Here is a 15,805-nt window from a genome sequence, read left to right as displayed (position 1 = left end):
CCCTCTGTCTCCTCAGGCAATTGGCGACATCCTGGTCCCTCCTGGGCCACAGCAGCATCCAAAAACCCTAACCGCAAGCTTTGCAGCTAGCAAGGCTTGTTGGTGGTCTTTCTGCGGGAAAACACTTCTGCACGACTCTTCGCGACGTGGGACATCCATCCTCCAAAGGGGAAGTTTCTAGCCCTTGTCGTTCTTGCAGAATCCTCAGCTTCTACCATCCGGTGGCAGCTTCTTTGCACCCACAGCTGGCATTTCCTGGGCATCTGCCCACTCCCGACTTGATCGTGACTTTTGGACTTGGTCCCCTTGTTCCACAGGTACTCTCGTCTGGAAATCCATTGTTGTTGCTTTGCTGGTGTTGGTCTTTCCTGCAGAATTCCCCTATCACGACTTCTGTGCTCTTTGGGGAACTTAGGTGCACTTTGCACCCACTTTTCAGGGTCTTGGGGTGGGCTATTTTTCTAACTCTCACTGTTTTCTTACAGTCCCAGCGACCCTCTACAAGGTCACATAGGTTTGGGGTCCATTCGTGGTTCGCATTCCACTTCTAGAGTATATGGTTTGTGTTGCCCCTATCCCTATGTGCCCCCATTGCATTCTATTGTGACTATACATTGTTTGCACTGTTTTCTATTGTTATTACTGCATATTTTGGTATTGTGTACATATGTCTTGTGTATATTTGCTATCCTCATACTGAGGGTACTCACGGAGATACTTTGGCATATTATCATAAAAATAAAGTACCTTTATTTTTAGTATATCTGTGTATTGTGTTTTCTTATGATATTGTGCAAGTGACACTAGTGGTACTGTAGGAGCTTCACTCGTCTCCTAGTTCAGCCTAAGCTGCTCTGCTAAGCTACCTTTTCTATCAGCCTAAGCTGCTAGACACCCCTCTACACTAATAAGGGATAACTGGGCCTGGTGCAAGGTGTAAGTACCCCTTGGTACTCACTACAAGCCAGTCCAGCCTCCTACACTGCTCCACTAATTTAGCAAGCCACCCTGGGAAAGCTTCACGGCCATAATTTAACGCTGGCAGAAGAGTAGCTGCCAGCACTCGTCGGATGGAACTGAAGAGGGACTCTCCATCAAGTTATTGAGCTGGCATACTCTTGCGATTGTCAGGTCACCCTTAGTTCTAAGGTGGCAAAGGTGGACTTTTGCACTCCCGTTCACTGTGAACCACACCCCTAAATAGTTGTACAGCTTTGCCCCAATGATCTTTAGGGGTCCCATAGTCCAGTAGTTACTGACTGTGAGACTTTCACTCTCATCTTGCCTCCTTACATTTGTGGAGCGAATTAATGCCTTTTGAAGTCCCGCTCCAAAGTGATCCAACAGGACAATGTCGTCGGCATACTGAAGCCGTGTGATATCACAGTTCCCGACTTAAGGGGGAATCAAATTGGTGCTTTTTAAACCTGAAGATGTCTGCTGTGTACGGATTAAAAAGTAACGGAGCGAGGACGCAGCCTTGCTTCAGCCCGTTATCCGTGGGAATCATCCTGCTTAGCGCTGTTGTAGTGAATCCTAGTTTGTTTTAATGGGATAGCATGAGTTAGCTTAGCCGTTGGCTTGTAGACTTGTACCCCCGTCACCTAGTGACTTTTAACCTACTTAACTTGCTCTGTCTTAGCCCATTTAATTGTTTATTTCTTCTAAGATGGCTGCCTTGTTTATAGTTAGGCCACTTGTTATGAGTTTTATTATCAGTGTCACTGCGCCAAGGCGTCAAGATCAAGCACCATAGACAAACAAACAGTATGTGTTCACACTTAAGGATTTTCCCTCTCTATACTTTCGAGGGATTGTTGATATTAATTGCCGTCCCAAGCATGCCTGTTATCTATTGTTTAGGAACACACCTACGTCAGGGGTCCTGGTAGATCTGTATAAATACATCACACTTTAGACAGATAATCAGAGGGATTCCGACCAGAGGGCATCGCCCCCATCGCTGATACCGTTGCTGCAGGCGCCTTGACGCTGACCCAGTCTTCGTGTCCCTACGGAGTCTGAGATAGAGACCTCATTCCAAGGTAACGAGGGTTGGGGGCTCCTCTCATGGACATGGCCTTGGCAGATTAGGATTAACAAACCCAGCTCTCCTTTAGGTAGGAGGTTAGGCCTTTTCACATTAGGGTATTAGGGCATATTACATCTCGTATATCTTTTCCATGTTTTGCAAGATGGTGGGGGTCTTTGTAATAATGACTCTCGTCTTCACAATCCTGTTTCTTGCTTTATTCATTATCCTAATCATTGCAGCCCATTCAACTTATCGCAAATTGCAGTTATGTTAAGTAAAAACTATTATAACTTCACTGCATCTGTGTTACTGCCTTTGTTTGTATGAGACATAATACATCTGTGAAAAAATGGTAATTTCTGTTTAACCACGACATTCCCTGAGATATCTTATTTTCGAGTCCATGCGTAAACGGCTGCCTTAAATCACCTTTTACTATAGTGTTTCTGGTGAGGTGCTGCTAGTGAGCCGGTAAGGTTGGGACAACAGTTGCGACTTGTTGTAGGAAAGACGCAGTCGCCTACAAACAAAAGTACTGTTATCCTTAAACCAGCAGTCTTGCTCAGAGCAAGACTCCAAACTACTACACTGTTGTGGACAGTTTGACTCTTAAGTAAAACTACGGACCTTAACAGGTTGCAAGGGATGCCCCAACCTTGGAGTTTCACCCAGAGATGGTTTCTGTCCACAGAGTCAAATGCAGCGGAATAATCAATAAAACAAGCATAGAGTGGGGGAGTCTCTTTGCTAGAGGCTTGTTGCATTAGATAGGAAAGTTTGGTAAATTGGAATTATGTTATTAGCTAAAGCCCAACTTTCCAGCTCTTTTAACAACAGAGAGGCGAAAACTTTAGCCTCCATATCAAGAAGGGCAATGAGGCGGTAGTCCCGTCTATCCCCTTTCTTATAGTTCAGATGTACGATAGAACCCCTCCAGCTGTTTGGGATCGTGTGGGTCAGCACGCAGGCACTGGACAGAGTCGAGAGAGTGGTTGACCGCAAACTGATGTCGTCCTTGACTACTCGTGCAGGAATACCGTTGGCCCCGCAGCGCCTGATGCTTGATATTTTGCAGGAGAATCGAGACGTCCCTGGTCCTGGGAGGAAGGCCTTTGGATTGTTGCCTTTCTTGTGTACAGACCTGATTCCTGAAACTGACTAGGAGGGCAGTGTTTGTTACATATAACTTGCTTACATGTTGTATCTAACTTTCTTCATTTATCACATTGTTTTGTGGGCCCTGCGGCTCATCTTGTTTTTAATGAATCTCCATAGATCTGCTTGGTCGTGCTTACCCAAGAGAGTGTAAATATGTAACCACTCTTTTCCTGTCTGGGCGCGTTTAGAAGACCAAACCAATTTCTTGTGTTGCTTCTTGAGGACTTGCAGTTGTGCCAAGGATTCGAAATTAGGTGGGAAATTTTTATTTTTGCTGCAGATTTTTTGTAGCCTGCAGATACGCTGCTTGCTATCCCTCATCGAAAGTGATTGAAATTCGCGTAATGGCGATCTCTGAGACGGAAGAGTGGAGCCCAAACTATACACCATATCATAAATTGTTTCCAGACAGCTGTTCATCAAGTTCTCACCCATCTGGAGCAGAAGGGCGGAACCTCTGCCCAGGGGAGCAAGCCCATTTAATGTGATGTGTGACCTGTAGGTTCTCATCTCCTCATGAAGATCCGACGGTCAGCTGGGTGTCCAAGGGAATTGGGCACGCACTCAACTCAATGCAGAGTCGTAAGTGGTCACTCGCCCCAATATTGTGAATGTCAAAAGACTTCAGGTACTTAAAGAGGTCTGACTAAACAAAGATATAGTCTATGGTGCCTTTCCCCTGAAAGGTACTCTGGTATTTTACACCTGTTGAACTCTTTTCCAGTGTATGCTGGATAGAGGCGAGGCCATGCCTGACATGGAAGCATTGCAACAGCTTAGCTGTTGGACATGCTGAGTAGCTGTCATCCCATTCCCAGAAACTTAGGGTTGAACTCGCCACAAATGATAACACTATACCAGGTTGGTCGCCCGATACTCCCTCAAGGGCTTCAACTAGGTGGTGCATTTTCTCCGGACTCCCAGGTCCAAAGGAATCAAAATATAGATTAATTGGTAACATTCTTATTGAATATTCTTTGCGTTTTTTGCCTTATAGCTTAATGGACTGGAACATATCCTCTTCATCTACCAGTTTCACCTTCAGGTTCAGGCCAATATTGAAATATGTGGAGAGGCCGCCAGATGGCCTCCCAAAATGTTTTTTTTGTAGCTGGTTTATGAATTTGATAAAAGCCAGGAATTATCAAAAGGTTAATGTGCCACATTTCTTGAACACAAAGTATGTCAGCAGGCGTAAGAAGCTGATTGGCTGAAGTATCTTTAAGGAGCCTAAACAGGCCGGCTACATTCCACGAGGTGACTTATAATTGACAATTTGTTTCTGGCCCTTGTTTAATAGTGCTAGAAACTATGCTAGGAATCGCAAATTAAGGCAGATGGCAGCCATGCCCAGCCTACGCACTATGGGCCATATGTACGAACACATTTTCCCATAGACACAGAATGGGTAAAACCTTTTGCTACATCTGGCCCTGTTTTCCTTAATTGGTATCCGGAAAGGCTGGCCTGGGGGTACCTGAAGATATTTTGTAAGGTTGGGAAAGATGCATATTATGGCTTGGGAAATTCAATTTGGGGTTCCTACTCCTTTTAATATACGATAAGTTTGGGTTCACAAATCTGGCAGGGCCTTTTGATTCTTCAGTGGAGGGGGGTATCTGGGAGGCCCTTCTTAAAAAAAGAACCCTGTACCCCAATCCTACGGGGTCAGCTTGTTGGCCATTATGTGCTCCGCCCTGGGGCGGGCGGATGGACAGTGTTGTTGAGTCTCTGCCGCTTCTATCTTCTGGGAGAGTTGTGAAAACAACACTCGGGATGTCCTCTGATGTGATGTTAATCGGCTTTGGAGGCGCCCTGAAGAGACGCAACAAATCAGAGCGCTTCGAGTTACCGTGGCCGCCTCCCGCGTGATATTGTGGCGTGAGTGCAAGTTCATCAGTTATTGGTGGTCAGTCTGTCCGCTGGGCGGCTCGGCCTGCTTTACATGGGCGTCTCTGGGTTGAGCTCCGCAAGTCTGTGGCCGGTGCTCATAGCTCCTGGAGCCTGCGGAGCTGGGGCCCAATCACGTGAACATTTGCCTGAGCACTTTGAGGCTTCGGAGGGGCAGGTTGTGGAGTCGCAGATTCGTCACCATAGTCCGCCTTGTTGCGTTTGATGATTTGGTTGGATCCGGTCCTGGCTGCATCGAGGTCACCAAGCATAGGACGAATTATTTGCGTATGATGGTTTGGTTGCATCCAAGCCTGAACTGAGCTGGATTTTAAGGGGGCAATGCAGTGCTTGATTTGTGCTTGTTGTTTCCGGTGCTGAGCACCAGCACTTATTTCTTTCGGATGCCGGGACTTATTCTTCTGCCTCAAGCATTTGCTGCGAGCAAAAGACACATATGGGAAGGACGGAAGAAGGAAAAACTAAAAGCGTCACAATGGGAGAAAGTAGAAAGCTGCAAGAGTGAGCTGAAGGGGCAGGGGTTGGCTGTGAATGGATTGAAGAGGCCCGAGATGGCTTCAGGATTACGCTGCCTCAGTATTCTGTGTTCCCACATTTAATTACAGCAGCCGCGTGTTTAAGAGGAGGGCTTTGGGCACCGCCACCTTTTTATTTACAAATTAAGCACAGGGGCAATGACTGTGTTGGGCTCCATGAACAGGGATAATTACAAATCATTAGGAGTTAGTACCAGTTGAGGGGCATGTGGATGAAAGAATCCTGATGACCCAGGTCCTTTTTACTGCTTTCTCTGTCCTTGAACATAGGATACACATTAATGTATTGCTTGGTGCCGTGTTTTGCGCCTTCAGATTCTGTGCTTGCAGCTGTTCTTTAACGGCTTTGTTTTTTGCCTTTTTTAATTTCTTTTTGGCTTTCATTGAAAGTACTGTGCATCTGGAGTCTAAGGTCAGTCGGGGCTTGTTGGACCATAACTACAGCCCCAATGAGGGGCCTAACAGCCGAGCAGCGAGAGGGTTTGATGTGTTGTGGAGTTGCAGCCATCTGAGGCAGGGCCCAGAGGGGAGAGCTGGCCTTACTGGAGCCCGACCCTCCAGAGAGGTGTTAATTATAGGCCCAAGATCCACTTTTGACTGGACTACAGATGGAAATTTTGAAGAATATTGCTTTGTCATCGAGGCTTCTGGGAGCACTAACATCCAGTCTGATATCATGGAGGTCAATACCTCCAGCAGAGTTGAAAGTTTAACCTCCTTCAGGAGGCAGGCATATGATGAATTGCCCGAGCTGACTGTATTAATGCCTCTTTGTTCCAGAGCAGTGAGTCCGGCCTTTATTCTGGTGCTGGAACTAGCTAGAGCTTGTATCAGGTCCAGTCGTACTTCCAACTTCTCAGACTGCCAAGTAAGAGCGTTCGTTGTGGCGACCAAGGTTGCATTTATCGACGCCAGTAGGTTGCTCTGGCGAAATTCAGTTGAATGGTTGGTATCTCAATCGCTGGTTGGGAAATTGAGGGAGCCGAGTGGCTGAGTTCTTGAACAGGGGATCGGTAGGCTTGCTCCTGGGAGGGGGCTGTACTGTTTGCACCAGCCGCACTTGCCATTCTACTGGTAATGGCAGTGGTTGTAGCCAGTGTGGAGAATTTTAATCCTAGAACTCCCCCGACAAGGCCCGGTAGATCTGGTGACCTGCCTGCGCTGGGCGGCCGGTAGATCCAAAGCAACCCCGCAGATCTGGTGAATCATCTACCAATGCCAAGGAAGTCCATTTGCCCAGTGGACGTAAATCCAAATATGAAGAACTGGGACCAGGGGAGTAAGATCTATTATTAGTGTCCCAGATCTTAAATATCCGTTCCTCAGAATTTACTGCAGCTTCAGTCGGAGGATGCACAGTCGCGCTCGCTTTACTGGATGCTGATGGTATCTCTAGCATTGTATTGTCCCCAGCTGTATTGCACAATTGTTTATTTGATGGGAGGTCAATAGCCTTCACATTGGCTGGATTACCTAAACAGCCGATGGGTTGTATCCGTGTCCTCTGAGTTAGAGATGCTGCCGGCTCTTTCTTGAAAAAGTCCAATATTGATGGTGCTGTGTTTTTAGGTTTATGGTGGACAACTTTTTGATATTGAACCTTTCTGAGGCTTTCAATGCTTGTTTTAATGCGCTATTGCTCGCCTCTGCGTAAAGGATTGAGCAGGAGTTTGATGCAGTGACCCCCAAATGCCTTCAGGCCCACCTTTGGTCAGACCGGCTGCCCTGGGAGCGATATCTGATGGGATAGGTTTGTGCTGTATGTCTTTGTTTGACCTTTGATCTTGTAGCGTCAGCCTTAAAATACCACTTGCTGGAGCAGCCCCCTCTCCTTCCTGTCATTAACGTAAATGGTTGACGCAGGGACCATAAGTGGAACATTCTCCTCTCTGGTACTTGACAATATAAGGTCTTTACAATATTTAATGCAGGGAATAAGGGCCAGATGTAGTAAACTCCAATTTTGTGATTTGCAAATTGCGAGTCTGACGACTCGCAAAATTGGATGCAGAAAGGTGTCTCAGACACCTTCTGCGACTCGCTATGGGGTCGCAAAGACCCACCTCATTAATATTCATGAGGTGGGTCGCAGTTTGCGACCCCATAGCGAGTCCCTGCACTCACAGGGATGGTGGCTTGCTGGAGACAGCAGACCTCCATGTCTGTGACTGCTTTGTTAATAAAGCAGTTTTTTTTTTCATTTTGCAGCCCGTTTTCCTTAAAGGAAAACGAGCTGCAAAATGAAAACTAAACCGAAACCATTTGGTTTTGTTTTTTTCAGAGTAGGCAGTGGTCCATAGGACCACTGCCTGCTCTGAAAAATTTTTTTTTTCGACATTCACAAAGGGGAAGGGGTCCCATGGGGACCCCTTCCCTTTTGCGAATGAGTTACCACCAGTGTGACACTGGTGGTAACTGCAAGTTGGTTTGCGACCGCATTCGCGGTCACAAAGCAACTCTGAATGGCAATGCGGTCGCAAATAGGAAGGGAACACCCCTTCCTATTTGCGAGTCGCATTCCCAAATTGCGAGTCGGCACCGACTCGCAATTTGGGGATGAGCATCGTGTTCGGCCTTTTGAGTGCCGCAAACTGCGTTTTTCGCAGTTTGCGACATGCAAAAGGCTTCGCACTTCTGGCCCTAAGTTCCTTGCCTGTTGTTTAGAAGTCGTGGGAGCTAGTGAAGCCTGACCATAAGTGGGCCAAGCAGGCCAGGGCATCGCAGTGGGAGTCCGCTGGAGTACTGTGACCTGCATTGAAGGTTGGCATTAGATTGAACTTAGATTGAAGTTAAAAATCGAACTGCAGTGAGGCGCTTGAGAATGAACTGGCCGCTTCAAACCCAACCGACCGGGGGAGCGACTCACACCAGTCAGTCCCCGCAAGTCACACCCCGCACTAGCCGGCAACTCGGCACCTCCTTGGATTAACACGCTTGTGCGCCACTCCATGCGCTCTGTTGGCCCTATGCACCCTCGAGCTTCTCCACCTGCCCAGAGCTCATCCGAGGCGCATCCCTGGTACGGTCCCGGTGCTGCCTCTCGAGGCCGCTCAGGCAGATGCCACCGCCGTTCCTCGCCCGCTCCGCTGTGTAACCGCAAACTTCCATCCTTCCGACTTCCATTCGTCTCCCAGAGTACCCCTAAACTACATTTAAATTGTGTTTCTTCCAAGGGCAGTCTCATAGACAAATACCTTTCGTAGTTCATAATCACAAGTCACAAGTTGCTAGATACTTATTTAAGCCTTCTAAAGCTTTAGCATCGACCTAGGCACACCTTCACACGTCGGAATTTCACACGAGTTACAGCTGCCAACTCAGGATACTCCTTTCTTCCTCGATAAGCGATCATCTGGGCTTTTCTTATCTTTGCACACAATGAGCTCCCTATTAACTCGGTTTCGGATCCTGACACTGCAGCTTTAGAAAAACATTCAAAAAGCAAGCTTCATCCCGAAGGTTAAAACGCAGGAGAACTATATAGGTCTTCACTCTGGGAAACTAATTAAACACAAATATACTTTCAGGTTATATGAATTCTATACGTCTTCTTATGTCATACATATAGTGGTTATAAAGAATAAAGTTTCTAAAATATTAGAACATAAACATTCATTTTAAATAGAGTATTGCATACCTAAAACATGGCATTAGTCTGTGCACTTTACTTGAGTGTTTCACCATGTGCCACCTTAAAATAAAATATCTCTCACGTTAAGCAGAAAACAACCACCCCTTCATGTAATGTTTTAAGAGGTGTAATGGCACAGCCAAGTTACGCTCTCTCAACACAAAGTAGTTCCCTTCCGTGCCTGGGATTACTATGGCAGTGTGTGCTTTCTGAAACCCCAAAATATTGTGCTGTTAGCTAATGCTTATATTTTATATTGATGAGGGCCCAGCATTACCCCCAACAATATACTTTTAAAAAATGACCAATCAAAACAAGCATTAGAAACTTTAATGGATAGGAGCCAAAGCTAGACATATTGGCTTTACCAATGCTTGTTTGACATGAATTGTATTAACCAGAAATGTTTCACCATACTGGGAGTGTCATTCATGTGATGAAATTCAAGGAAATAGGTTTGTGGAGAAAGTTTGTCCAGAAGAAGTTTACTTAATGAGTCAGATACAATAATGTGTACTCTGGGCAGCATGCCTCCTGGATAGGGCTTTGGGGTGTGAGGAGGGAAAAGGAGGTTGGTGTCTTCAATGGCGGAAAGGTTGGGGACTGGCAGTGCCTGAGTTTCCTTTTGTATTGTAGGTTTGGGTGTTTGGGGGGAGAGGTGGGGTGGTTTGCAGTTAGTCTTTCTATGTTTGGAGAACTACGAACTCAGGTCACAGCTTTTTAGGGGCAGTTTTTGGAGTGAAGTTACTAGAACACCTTCCGCCACAGGGTTTTGTTGCATATTCTTAACCAGCATCTGCCATTAGCTAAAACAGATTACTTTATTGTTCATAATCCATGCTTTTATCTGTCAGGAAGGTGACTTAGAAGGTACCCTACAGAGGTTTTACCAACCTTTTTGTCTTATCGACAACACAATGTGAATAAAATATTGATCCTGGAGTGGGTAATCCTGAAAGCCAGACCAGAACATGGTGTAGGTGGTTTTGTGGTCTGCGCTCTTTACCTGGTCAGTAATGCTAATGATCAGTATTGTCTGTCCATACCCAGGTATCCTGCCCGTCTATCACACCCTCTTTGCCCTGGCATCACATGACCTCGCCACGTGGTACCCTCCAAACCATATCTTCACTGTGGACGAAGCGACGTGTCAAGTCGTGAAGTACAGAATCAGGTGCCATCTTGTGTATATTATACTATATAAAGTATTTCCCTTATTATGTGGCGTGGGTGGAATCAGGTGCCACATTGTGTTATATTTTACTCTGTAAAGTATCTCCCTGAATGTGTGGTGTTGGACGGAATCAGGTGCCACCTCTTGTTGTATTGTACTCTATAAATTACCCCCCAGAATGTGTGGTGTGGTATAGAATGCGGTGCCACCTCTTGTTGTATTATACTCTATGAAGTATCTCCCTGAACGTGTGGTGTGGGTATAGAATCAGGTGCCACCTCGTGTTGTATCACAAGCTATGAAGTATCTCCCTGAATGTGTGGCGTGGGACAGAATCAGATGCTCTCTCATGTTGCATTGTTGTAGTCTATAAAGTGCCTGCATTAATTGTGGTGCCAGGCGTCACATTGTTTTATGTTTTACTCTACAAAGCATCTGCCTGAGTGTGTGGCTTAGGGTACAATGAAGGACCAAGTTGGGTCAGGTTGCACTCTACAATGTGCACATCTTAATATGAGGTGACGTGGAATAAGGTACAAGATTGGGTGCATGCTACAAAGTACCTGCATCACTGCGGGATGATGGATAGCACAAAGTACTGCGTTGTATTGTGTTGTATCCTCCAAATTGCCTTCCTCATTGTGTGTTGCTGCCTGGACTAAAGTACAGTATTGTGTTATGATTTACCATTCAGGTAACATACCCCAGTGTCAGAGGTCCTTCTGGATTAGTTAAAGTACGGTGTTGCAGTGTACATCATGAACTATACAAGTGTGTTGTGTACAAATTGAGGTGCTCAATCTGTTGTAGTGTATGTAAGTGTGCAAGGATAAAGTGCCCCAGTATGCGTTGTTGTATTGAATAAATTACCTCATTGCCCTGTGTTGCAATGTGGTACCTAATTTAGTGTGAGGTGTTGTACAGAATTCGAAAAATTATTGTGTTGTTCTGATAAAATACATCACTGTATTATGTGCAGAATAAAGCAAACCTTTGAGTTGTGGGGTACAGAATGAAGCATCCCGCTGTGCTATGATGTAGGGAATAAATGGCGCCAGTGTGGGATAGTGTACCCGATAAAGCACTCCACTGTGTTGTGTTGTAGAGTACTCTACACGTGTTTGTGCTATATCGTACCTTCCACTAACCCTACCCAATCGTATTGTAGTGTATCAATTAAGGTACACTATGGTAGTTTACAGAATCGGACATACGTGTAGCTATTATACCAGTATACTTTCAAACGTCATTGATCGTCATCACATCTTCAAGTGATAATGAATATTTAAATGAGTTTGAAATCAGAGAAAATGACAGCCTTGAGTGTTTCCACAAATAGCTACTTGCAAGAAACCTGCAGCGGGTGAGTTTCCTGAACCAGTGTAAGAATGGCACAGTTTGAACATAATATTTTTGGGGTAAGGGACATAATATTTATGTGCCAAAGATGCAACTTTGCCGCATTTCTCCCCAAAGTAGCACAGTTCATCATCTCTGTTCAGGCCAAATGGTTTCTATGTAGTAAGAATGATATTAATATTGGATTCCATTTGTCTTCGGTGGAGTTTGTGGTTATCACTTCATTAGAGTCGATGTTATGCACAAATTCCTACGACTTCAAGAGTGGTGTATTTGCAAGTATGACACATGTTTAACTATGCAACAACTACGTAGCTTCATCTTTCCTCCTGAGGGCTCCATGCAGGTACGCTCCCACTGCACTTATGCAGTACAGCTCCGCGGAGCCATTGCCTCTTCTTACTGGGGGTCATAAACAGACTTTTGGCTGATATCTCTTTAAGGGTCTTTCTTTAAAAAGGCCATGCTGGGTCTGAGCGTTAAGGAGTTTTTACTGACAGGGTAAGACAGCAATATTTTCTATTGATTTTAATCTCGCACACCTTATTACTCTCATGACTTTGACAGATTTTTCTTCCCCAACTGGTTTGGACTCGGAAACCCCAAGTCCATGCGCCGTGGACTGAGGAGAGGCGAGGGCAGCGCGGTGCTCGACTGTGCAGTTATCGACTATTTGTTCGCACAGGTGAGTCCAGAGTCAAGAATAAAAGGCCAGAAGTAGACGAATGCACCCACTGTAGGAATCTGTACTACTCTGCATGGTCCACTCAGCCTTTCATCCTTTTGGGGTCAATAAAATGAGTACCATTGATTTGGGTAACAATAAGTATCTGTTATTCAGTCAGCGCTATAATACCTCTCCTGGGGTGAAAGTCCGCTTTAAAAATACTCAAGTTATGTTATGTTATGAGGGCCCTAACACCCTTTTCAACAGCTCTCGTGTGATCATGTTCAGCTTTAGGGGGTTATTACAACTTTGGAGGAGGTGTTAATCCGTCCCAAATTTGACGGTAAAGTGACGGATATACCACCAGCTGTATTACGAGTCCATTATATCCTATGGAACTCGTAATACGGCTGGTGGTATATCCGTCACATTTGGGACGGATTAACACCTCCTCCAAAGTTGTAATAACCCCCTTAGTCTAAATGTTTGTGTGGTATCCTGGCCTTCAGACACTGATCATGTCTTTGACCCCCTTGGTGACATTTCTCTTCCTCAGTGTCGTAGTGACTTCATCAGTAGGGGCCGAGAGGGTCAGATTAGTCTGGAGATGCAGGAAGAGTTCTTGGCCCTGGCACTCTTGGATATGTTGTGCATCGCCAAGGAGAGCCGGAAGACCCCACAGGAGATCCTGGATTGCATCAGGTGAGTACATAGCACAACTTAAAATACCATAATTAAAATTAACATAACTTAAAACAGCATCGCCCTTGGGGTAAGGAGATACTGCCCTCATGTGCCCTCATGTGGGTAAGAATATGTGCAGGCTACACCTGTGGGGTAAGGAGACGCTGCCTTCATGTGGGTAAGAGTATGTGCAGGGTACACCTGTGGGGTAAGGAGATGCTGCCTTCATGTGGGTAAGAGTCTGCGCAGGCTACACCTGTGGGGTAAGGAGATGCTGCACTCATGTGGGTAAGAGTATGTGCAGGCTACACCTGTGGGGTAAGGAGACGCTGCCTTCATGTGGGTAAGAGTATGTGCAGGGTACACCTGTGGGGTAAGGAGATGCTGCATCATGTGGGTAAGAGCATGTGCAGGGTACAGCTGTGGCGTAAGGAGATACTGCACTCATGTGGGTAAGAGTATTTGCAGGGTACACCTGTGGGGTAAGGAGATGCTGCATCATGTGGGTAAGAGTATGTGCAGGGTACACCTGTGGAGTAAGGAGATACTGCATCATGTGGGTAAGAGTCTGTGCAGGTTACACCTGTGGAGAAAGGTGATACTGCACTCATGTGGGTAAGAGTAGTTGCAGGCTACAGCTGTGGGGTAAGGAGACACTACAATCATGTGGGTAAGAGTATGTGCAGGTTACACCTATGGGGTAAGGAGATAATGCACTCATGTGGGTAAGAGTATTTGCAGGCTTCAGCTGTGGGGTAAGGAGATGACGCACTCATGTGGGTAAGAGTATGTGAAGGGTACACCTGTGGGGTGAGGAGACACTACATTTGTGTGGGTAAGAGTATGTGCAGGGTACACCTGTGTGGTAAGGAGACACTACACTCGTGTGGGTAAGAGTATGTGCAGAGTACACCTGTGGGGTAAGGAGATACTGCACTCATGTGGGTAATAGTCTATGCAGGGTACAGCTGTGGGGTAAGGAGACGCTGCACTCATGTGGGTAAGAGTATGTGCAGGGTACACCTGTGGGGTAAGGAGATACTGCACTCCTGTGGATAAGAGTCTGTGCAGGGTACACCTGTGGGGTAAGGAGACGCTGCACTCATGTGGGTAGGAGTATGTGCAGGGTACACCTGTGGGGTAAAGAGATGCTGCACTCATGTGGGTAAGAGTATGTGCAGAGTACACCAGTGGGGTAAGGAGATGCTGCACTCATATGGGTAAGAGTCTGTGCAGGGTACACCTGTGGGGTAAGGAGATGCTGCACTCCTGTGGGTAATAGTATGTGCAGGGTACACCTGTGCGGTAAGGAGATGCTGCCTTCATGTGGGTAAGAGTATGTGCAGGCTACACCTATGGGGTAAGGAGATGCTGCACTCATGTTGGTAAGAGTATTTACAGGGTACACCTGTGGGGTAAGGAGATACTGCACTCATGTGGGTAATAGTCTGTGCAGGGTACAGCTGTGGGGTAAGGAGACGCTGCACTTATGTGGGTAAGATTATGTGCAGGGTACACCCGTGTGGTAAGGAGATACTGCATTCCTGTGGGTAAGAGTCTGTGCAGGGTACACCTGTGGGGTAAGGAGATACTGCACTCACGTGGGTAAGAGTATGTGCAGGCTACACCTGTGGGGTAAGGAGATGCTGCACTCATGTGGGTAAGAGTCTGTGCAGGGTACACCTGTGGGGTAAGGAGATGCTGCCTTCATGTGGGTAAGAGTATGTGCAGGGTACACCTGTGGGGTAGGGGGATGCTGCCCTCATGTGGATAAGAGTATCTGCAGGGTACACCTGTGGGGTGAGGAGATGCTGCACTCATGTGGGTAAGAGTATGTGCAGGGTACACCTGTGTGGTAAGGAGACACTACACTCATGTGGGTAAGAGTATGTGCAGGGTACACCTGTGGGGTAAGGAGATGCTGCACTCATGTGGGTAAGAGTATGTGCAGGGTACACCTGTGGGGTGAGGAGATGCTGCACTCATGTGGGTAACAGTATGTGCAGGTTACACCTGTGGGGTGAGGAGACACTGCACTCATGTAGGTAAGAGTATTTGCACGGTACACCTGTGGGATAAGGAGACACTCACTCATGTGGGTAAGAGTCTGTTCAGGGTAGACCTGTGGGGTAAGGAGATGCTGCACTCATGTGGGTAAGAGTCTGTGCAGGCTACACCTGTGGGGTAAGGAGACGCTGCCTTCATGTGGGTAAGAGTATGTGCAGGGTACACCTGTGGGGTAAGGAGATGCTGCCTTCATGTGGGTAAGAGTCTGCGCAGGCTACACCTGTGGGGTAAGGAGATGCTGCACTCATGTGGGTAAGAGTATGTGCAGGCTACACCTGTGGGGTAAGGAGACGCTGCCTTCATGTGGGTAAGAGTATGTGCAGGGTACACCTGTGGGGTAAGGAGATGCTGCATCATGTGGGTAAGAGCATGTGCAGGGTACAGCTGTGGCGTAAGGAGATACTGCACTCATGTGGGTAAGAGTATTTGCAGGGTACACCTGTGGGGTAAGGAGATGCTGCATCATGTGGGTAAGAGTATGTGCAGGGTACACCTGTGGAGTAAGGAGATACTGCATCATGTGGGTAAGAGTCTGTGCAGGTTACACCTGTGGAGAAAGGAGATACTGCACTCATGTGGGTAA

General features: G+C 46.6%; 1 protein-coding gene across 2 annotated transcripts in view; it reads left to right on the top strand.

Moving 5' to 3' along the window:
* The window catches only part of JAK3 (Janus kinase 3), a 202,644-nt gene that overhangs the window by 23,762 nt on the left and 163,077 nt on the right, over window positions 1–15,805 (top strand). For both annotated transcript variants that reach the window (XM_069216952.1, XM_069216953.1), the window contains exons 3-5: window positions 10,322–10,445; window positions 12,372–12,489; window positions 13,028–13,173. In XM_069216952.1, the coding sequence (XP_069073053.1) occupies window positions 10,322–10,445; window positions 12,372–12,489; window positions 13,028–13,173 (388 nt within the window). The remainder of the gene's footprint in view (window positions 1–10,321; window positions 10,446–12,371; window positions 12,490–13,027; window positions 13,174–15,805) is intronic.

Source organism: Pleurodeles waltl, chromosome 12 (assembly GCF_031143425.1).
Source record: "Pleurodeles waltl isolate 20211129_DDA chromosome 12, aPleWal1.hap1.20221129, whole genome shotgun sequence".
Taxonomy (NCBI): domain Eukaryota; kingdom Metazoa; phylum Chordata; class Amphibia; order Caudata; family Salamandridae; genus Pleurodeles; species Pleurodeles waltl.
This window is presented reverse-complemented; position numbering and strand designations above follow the sequence as displayed.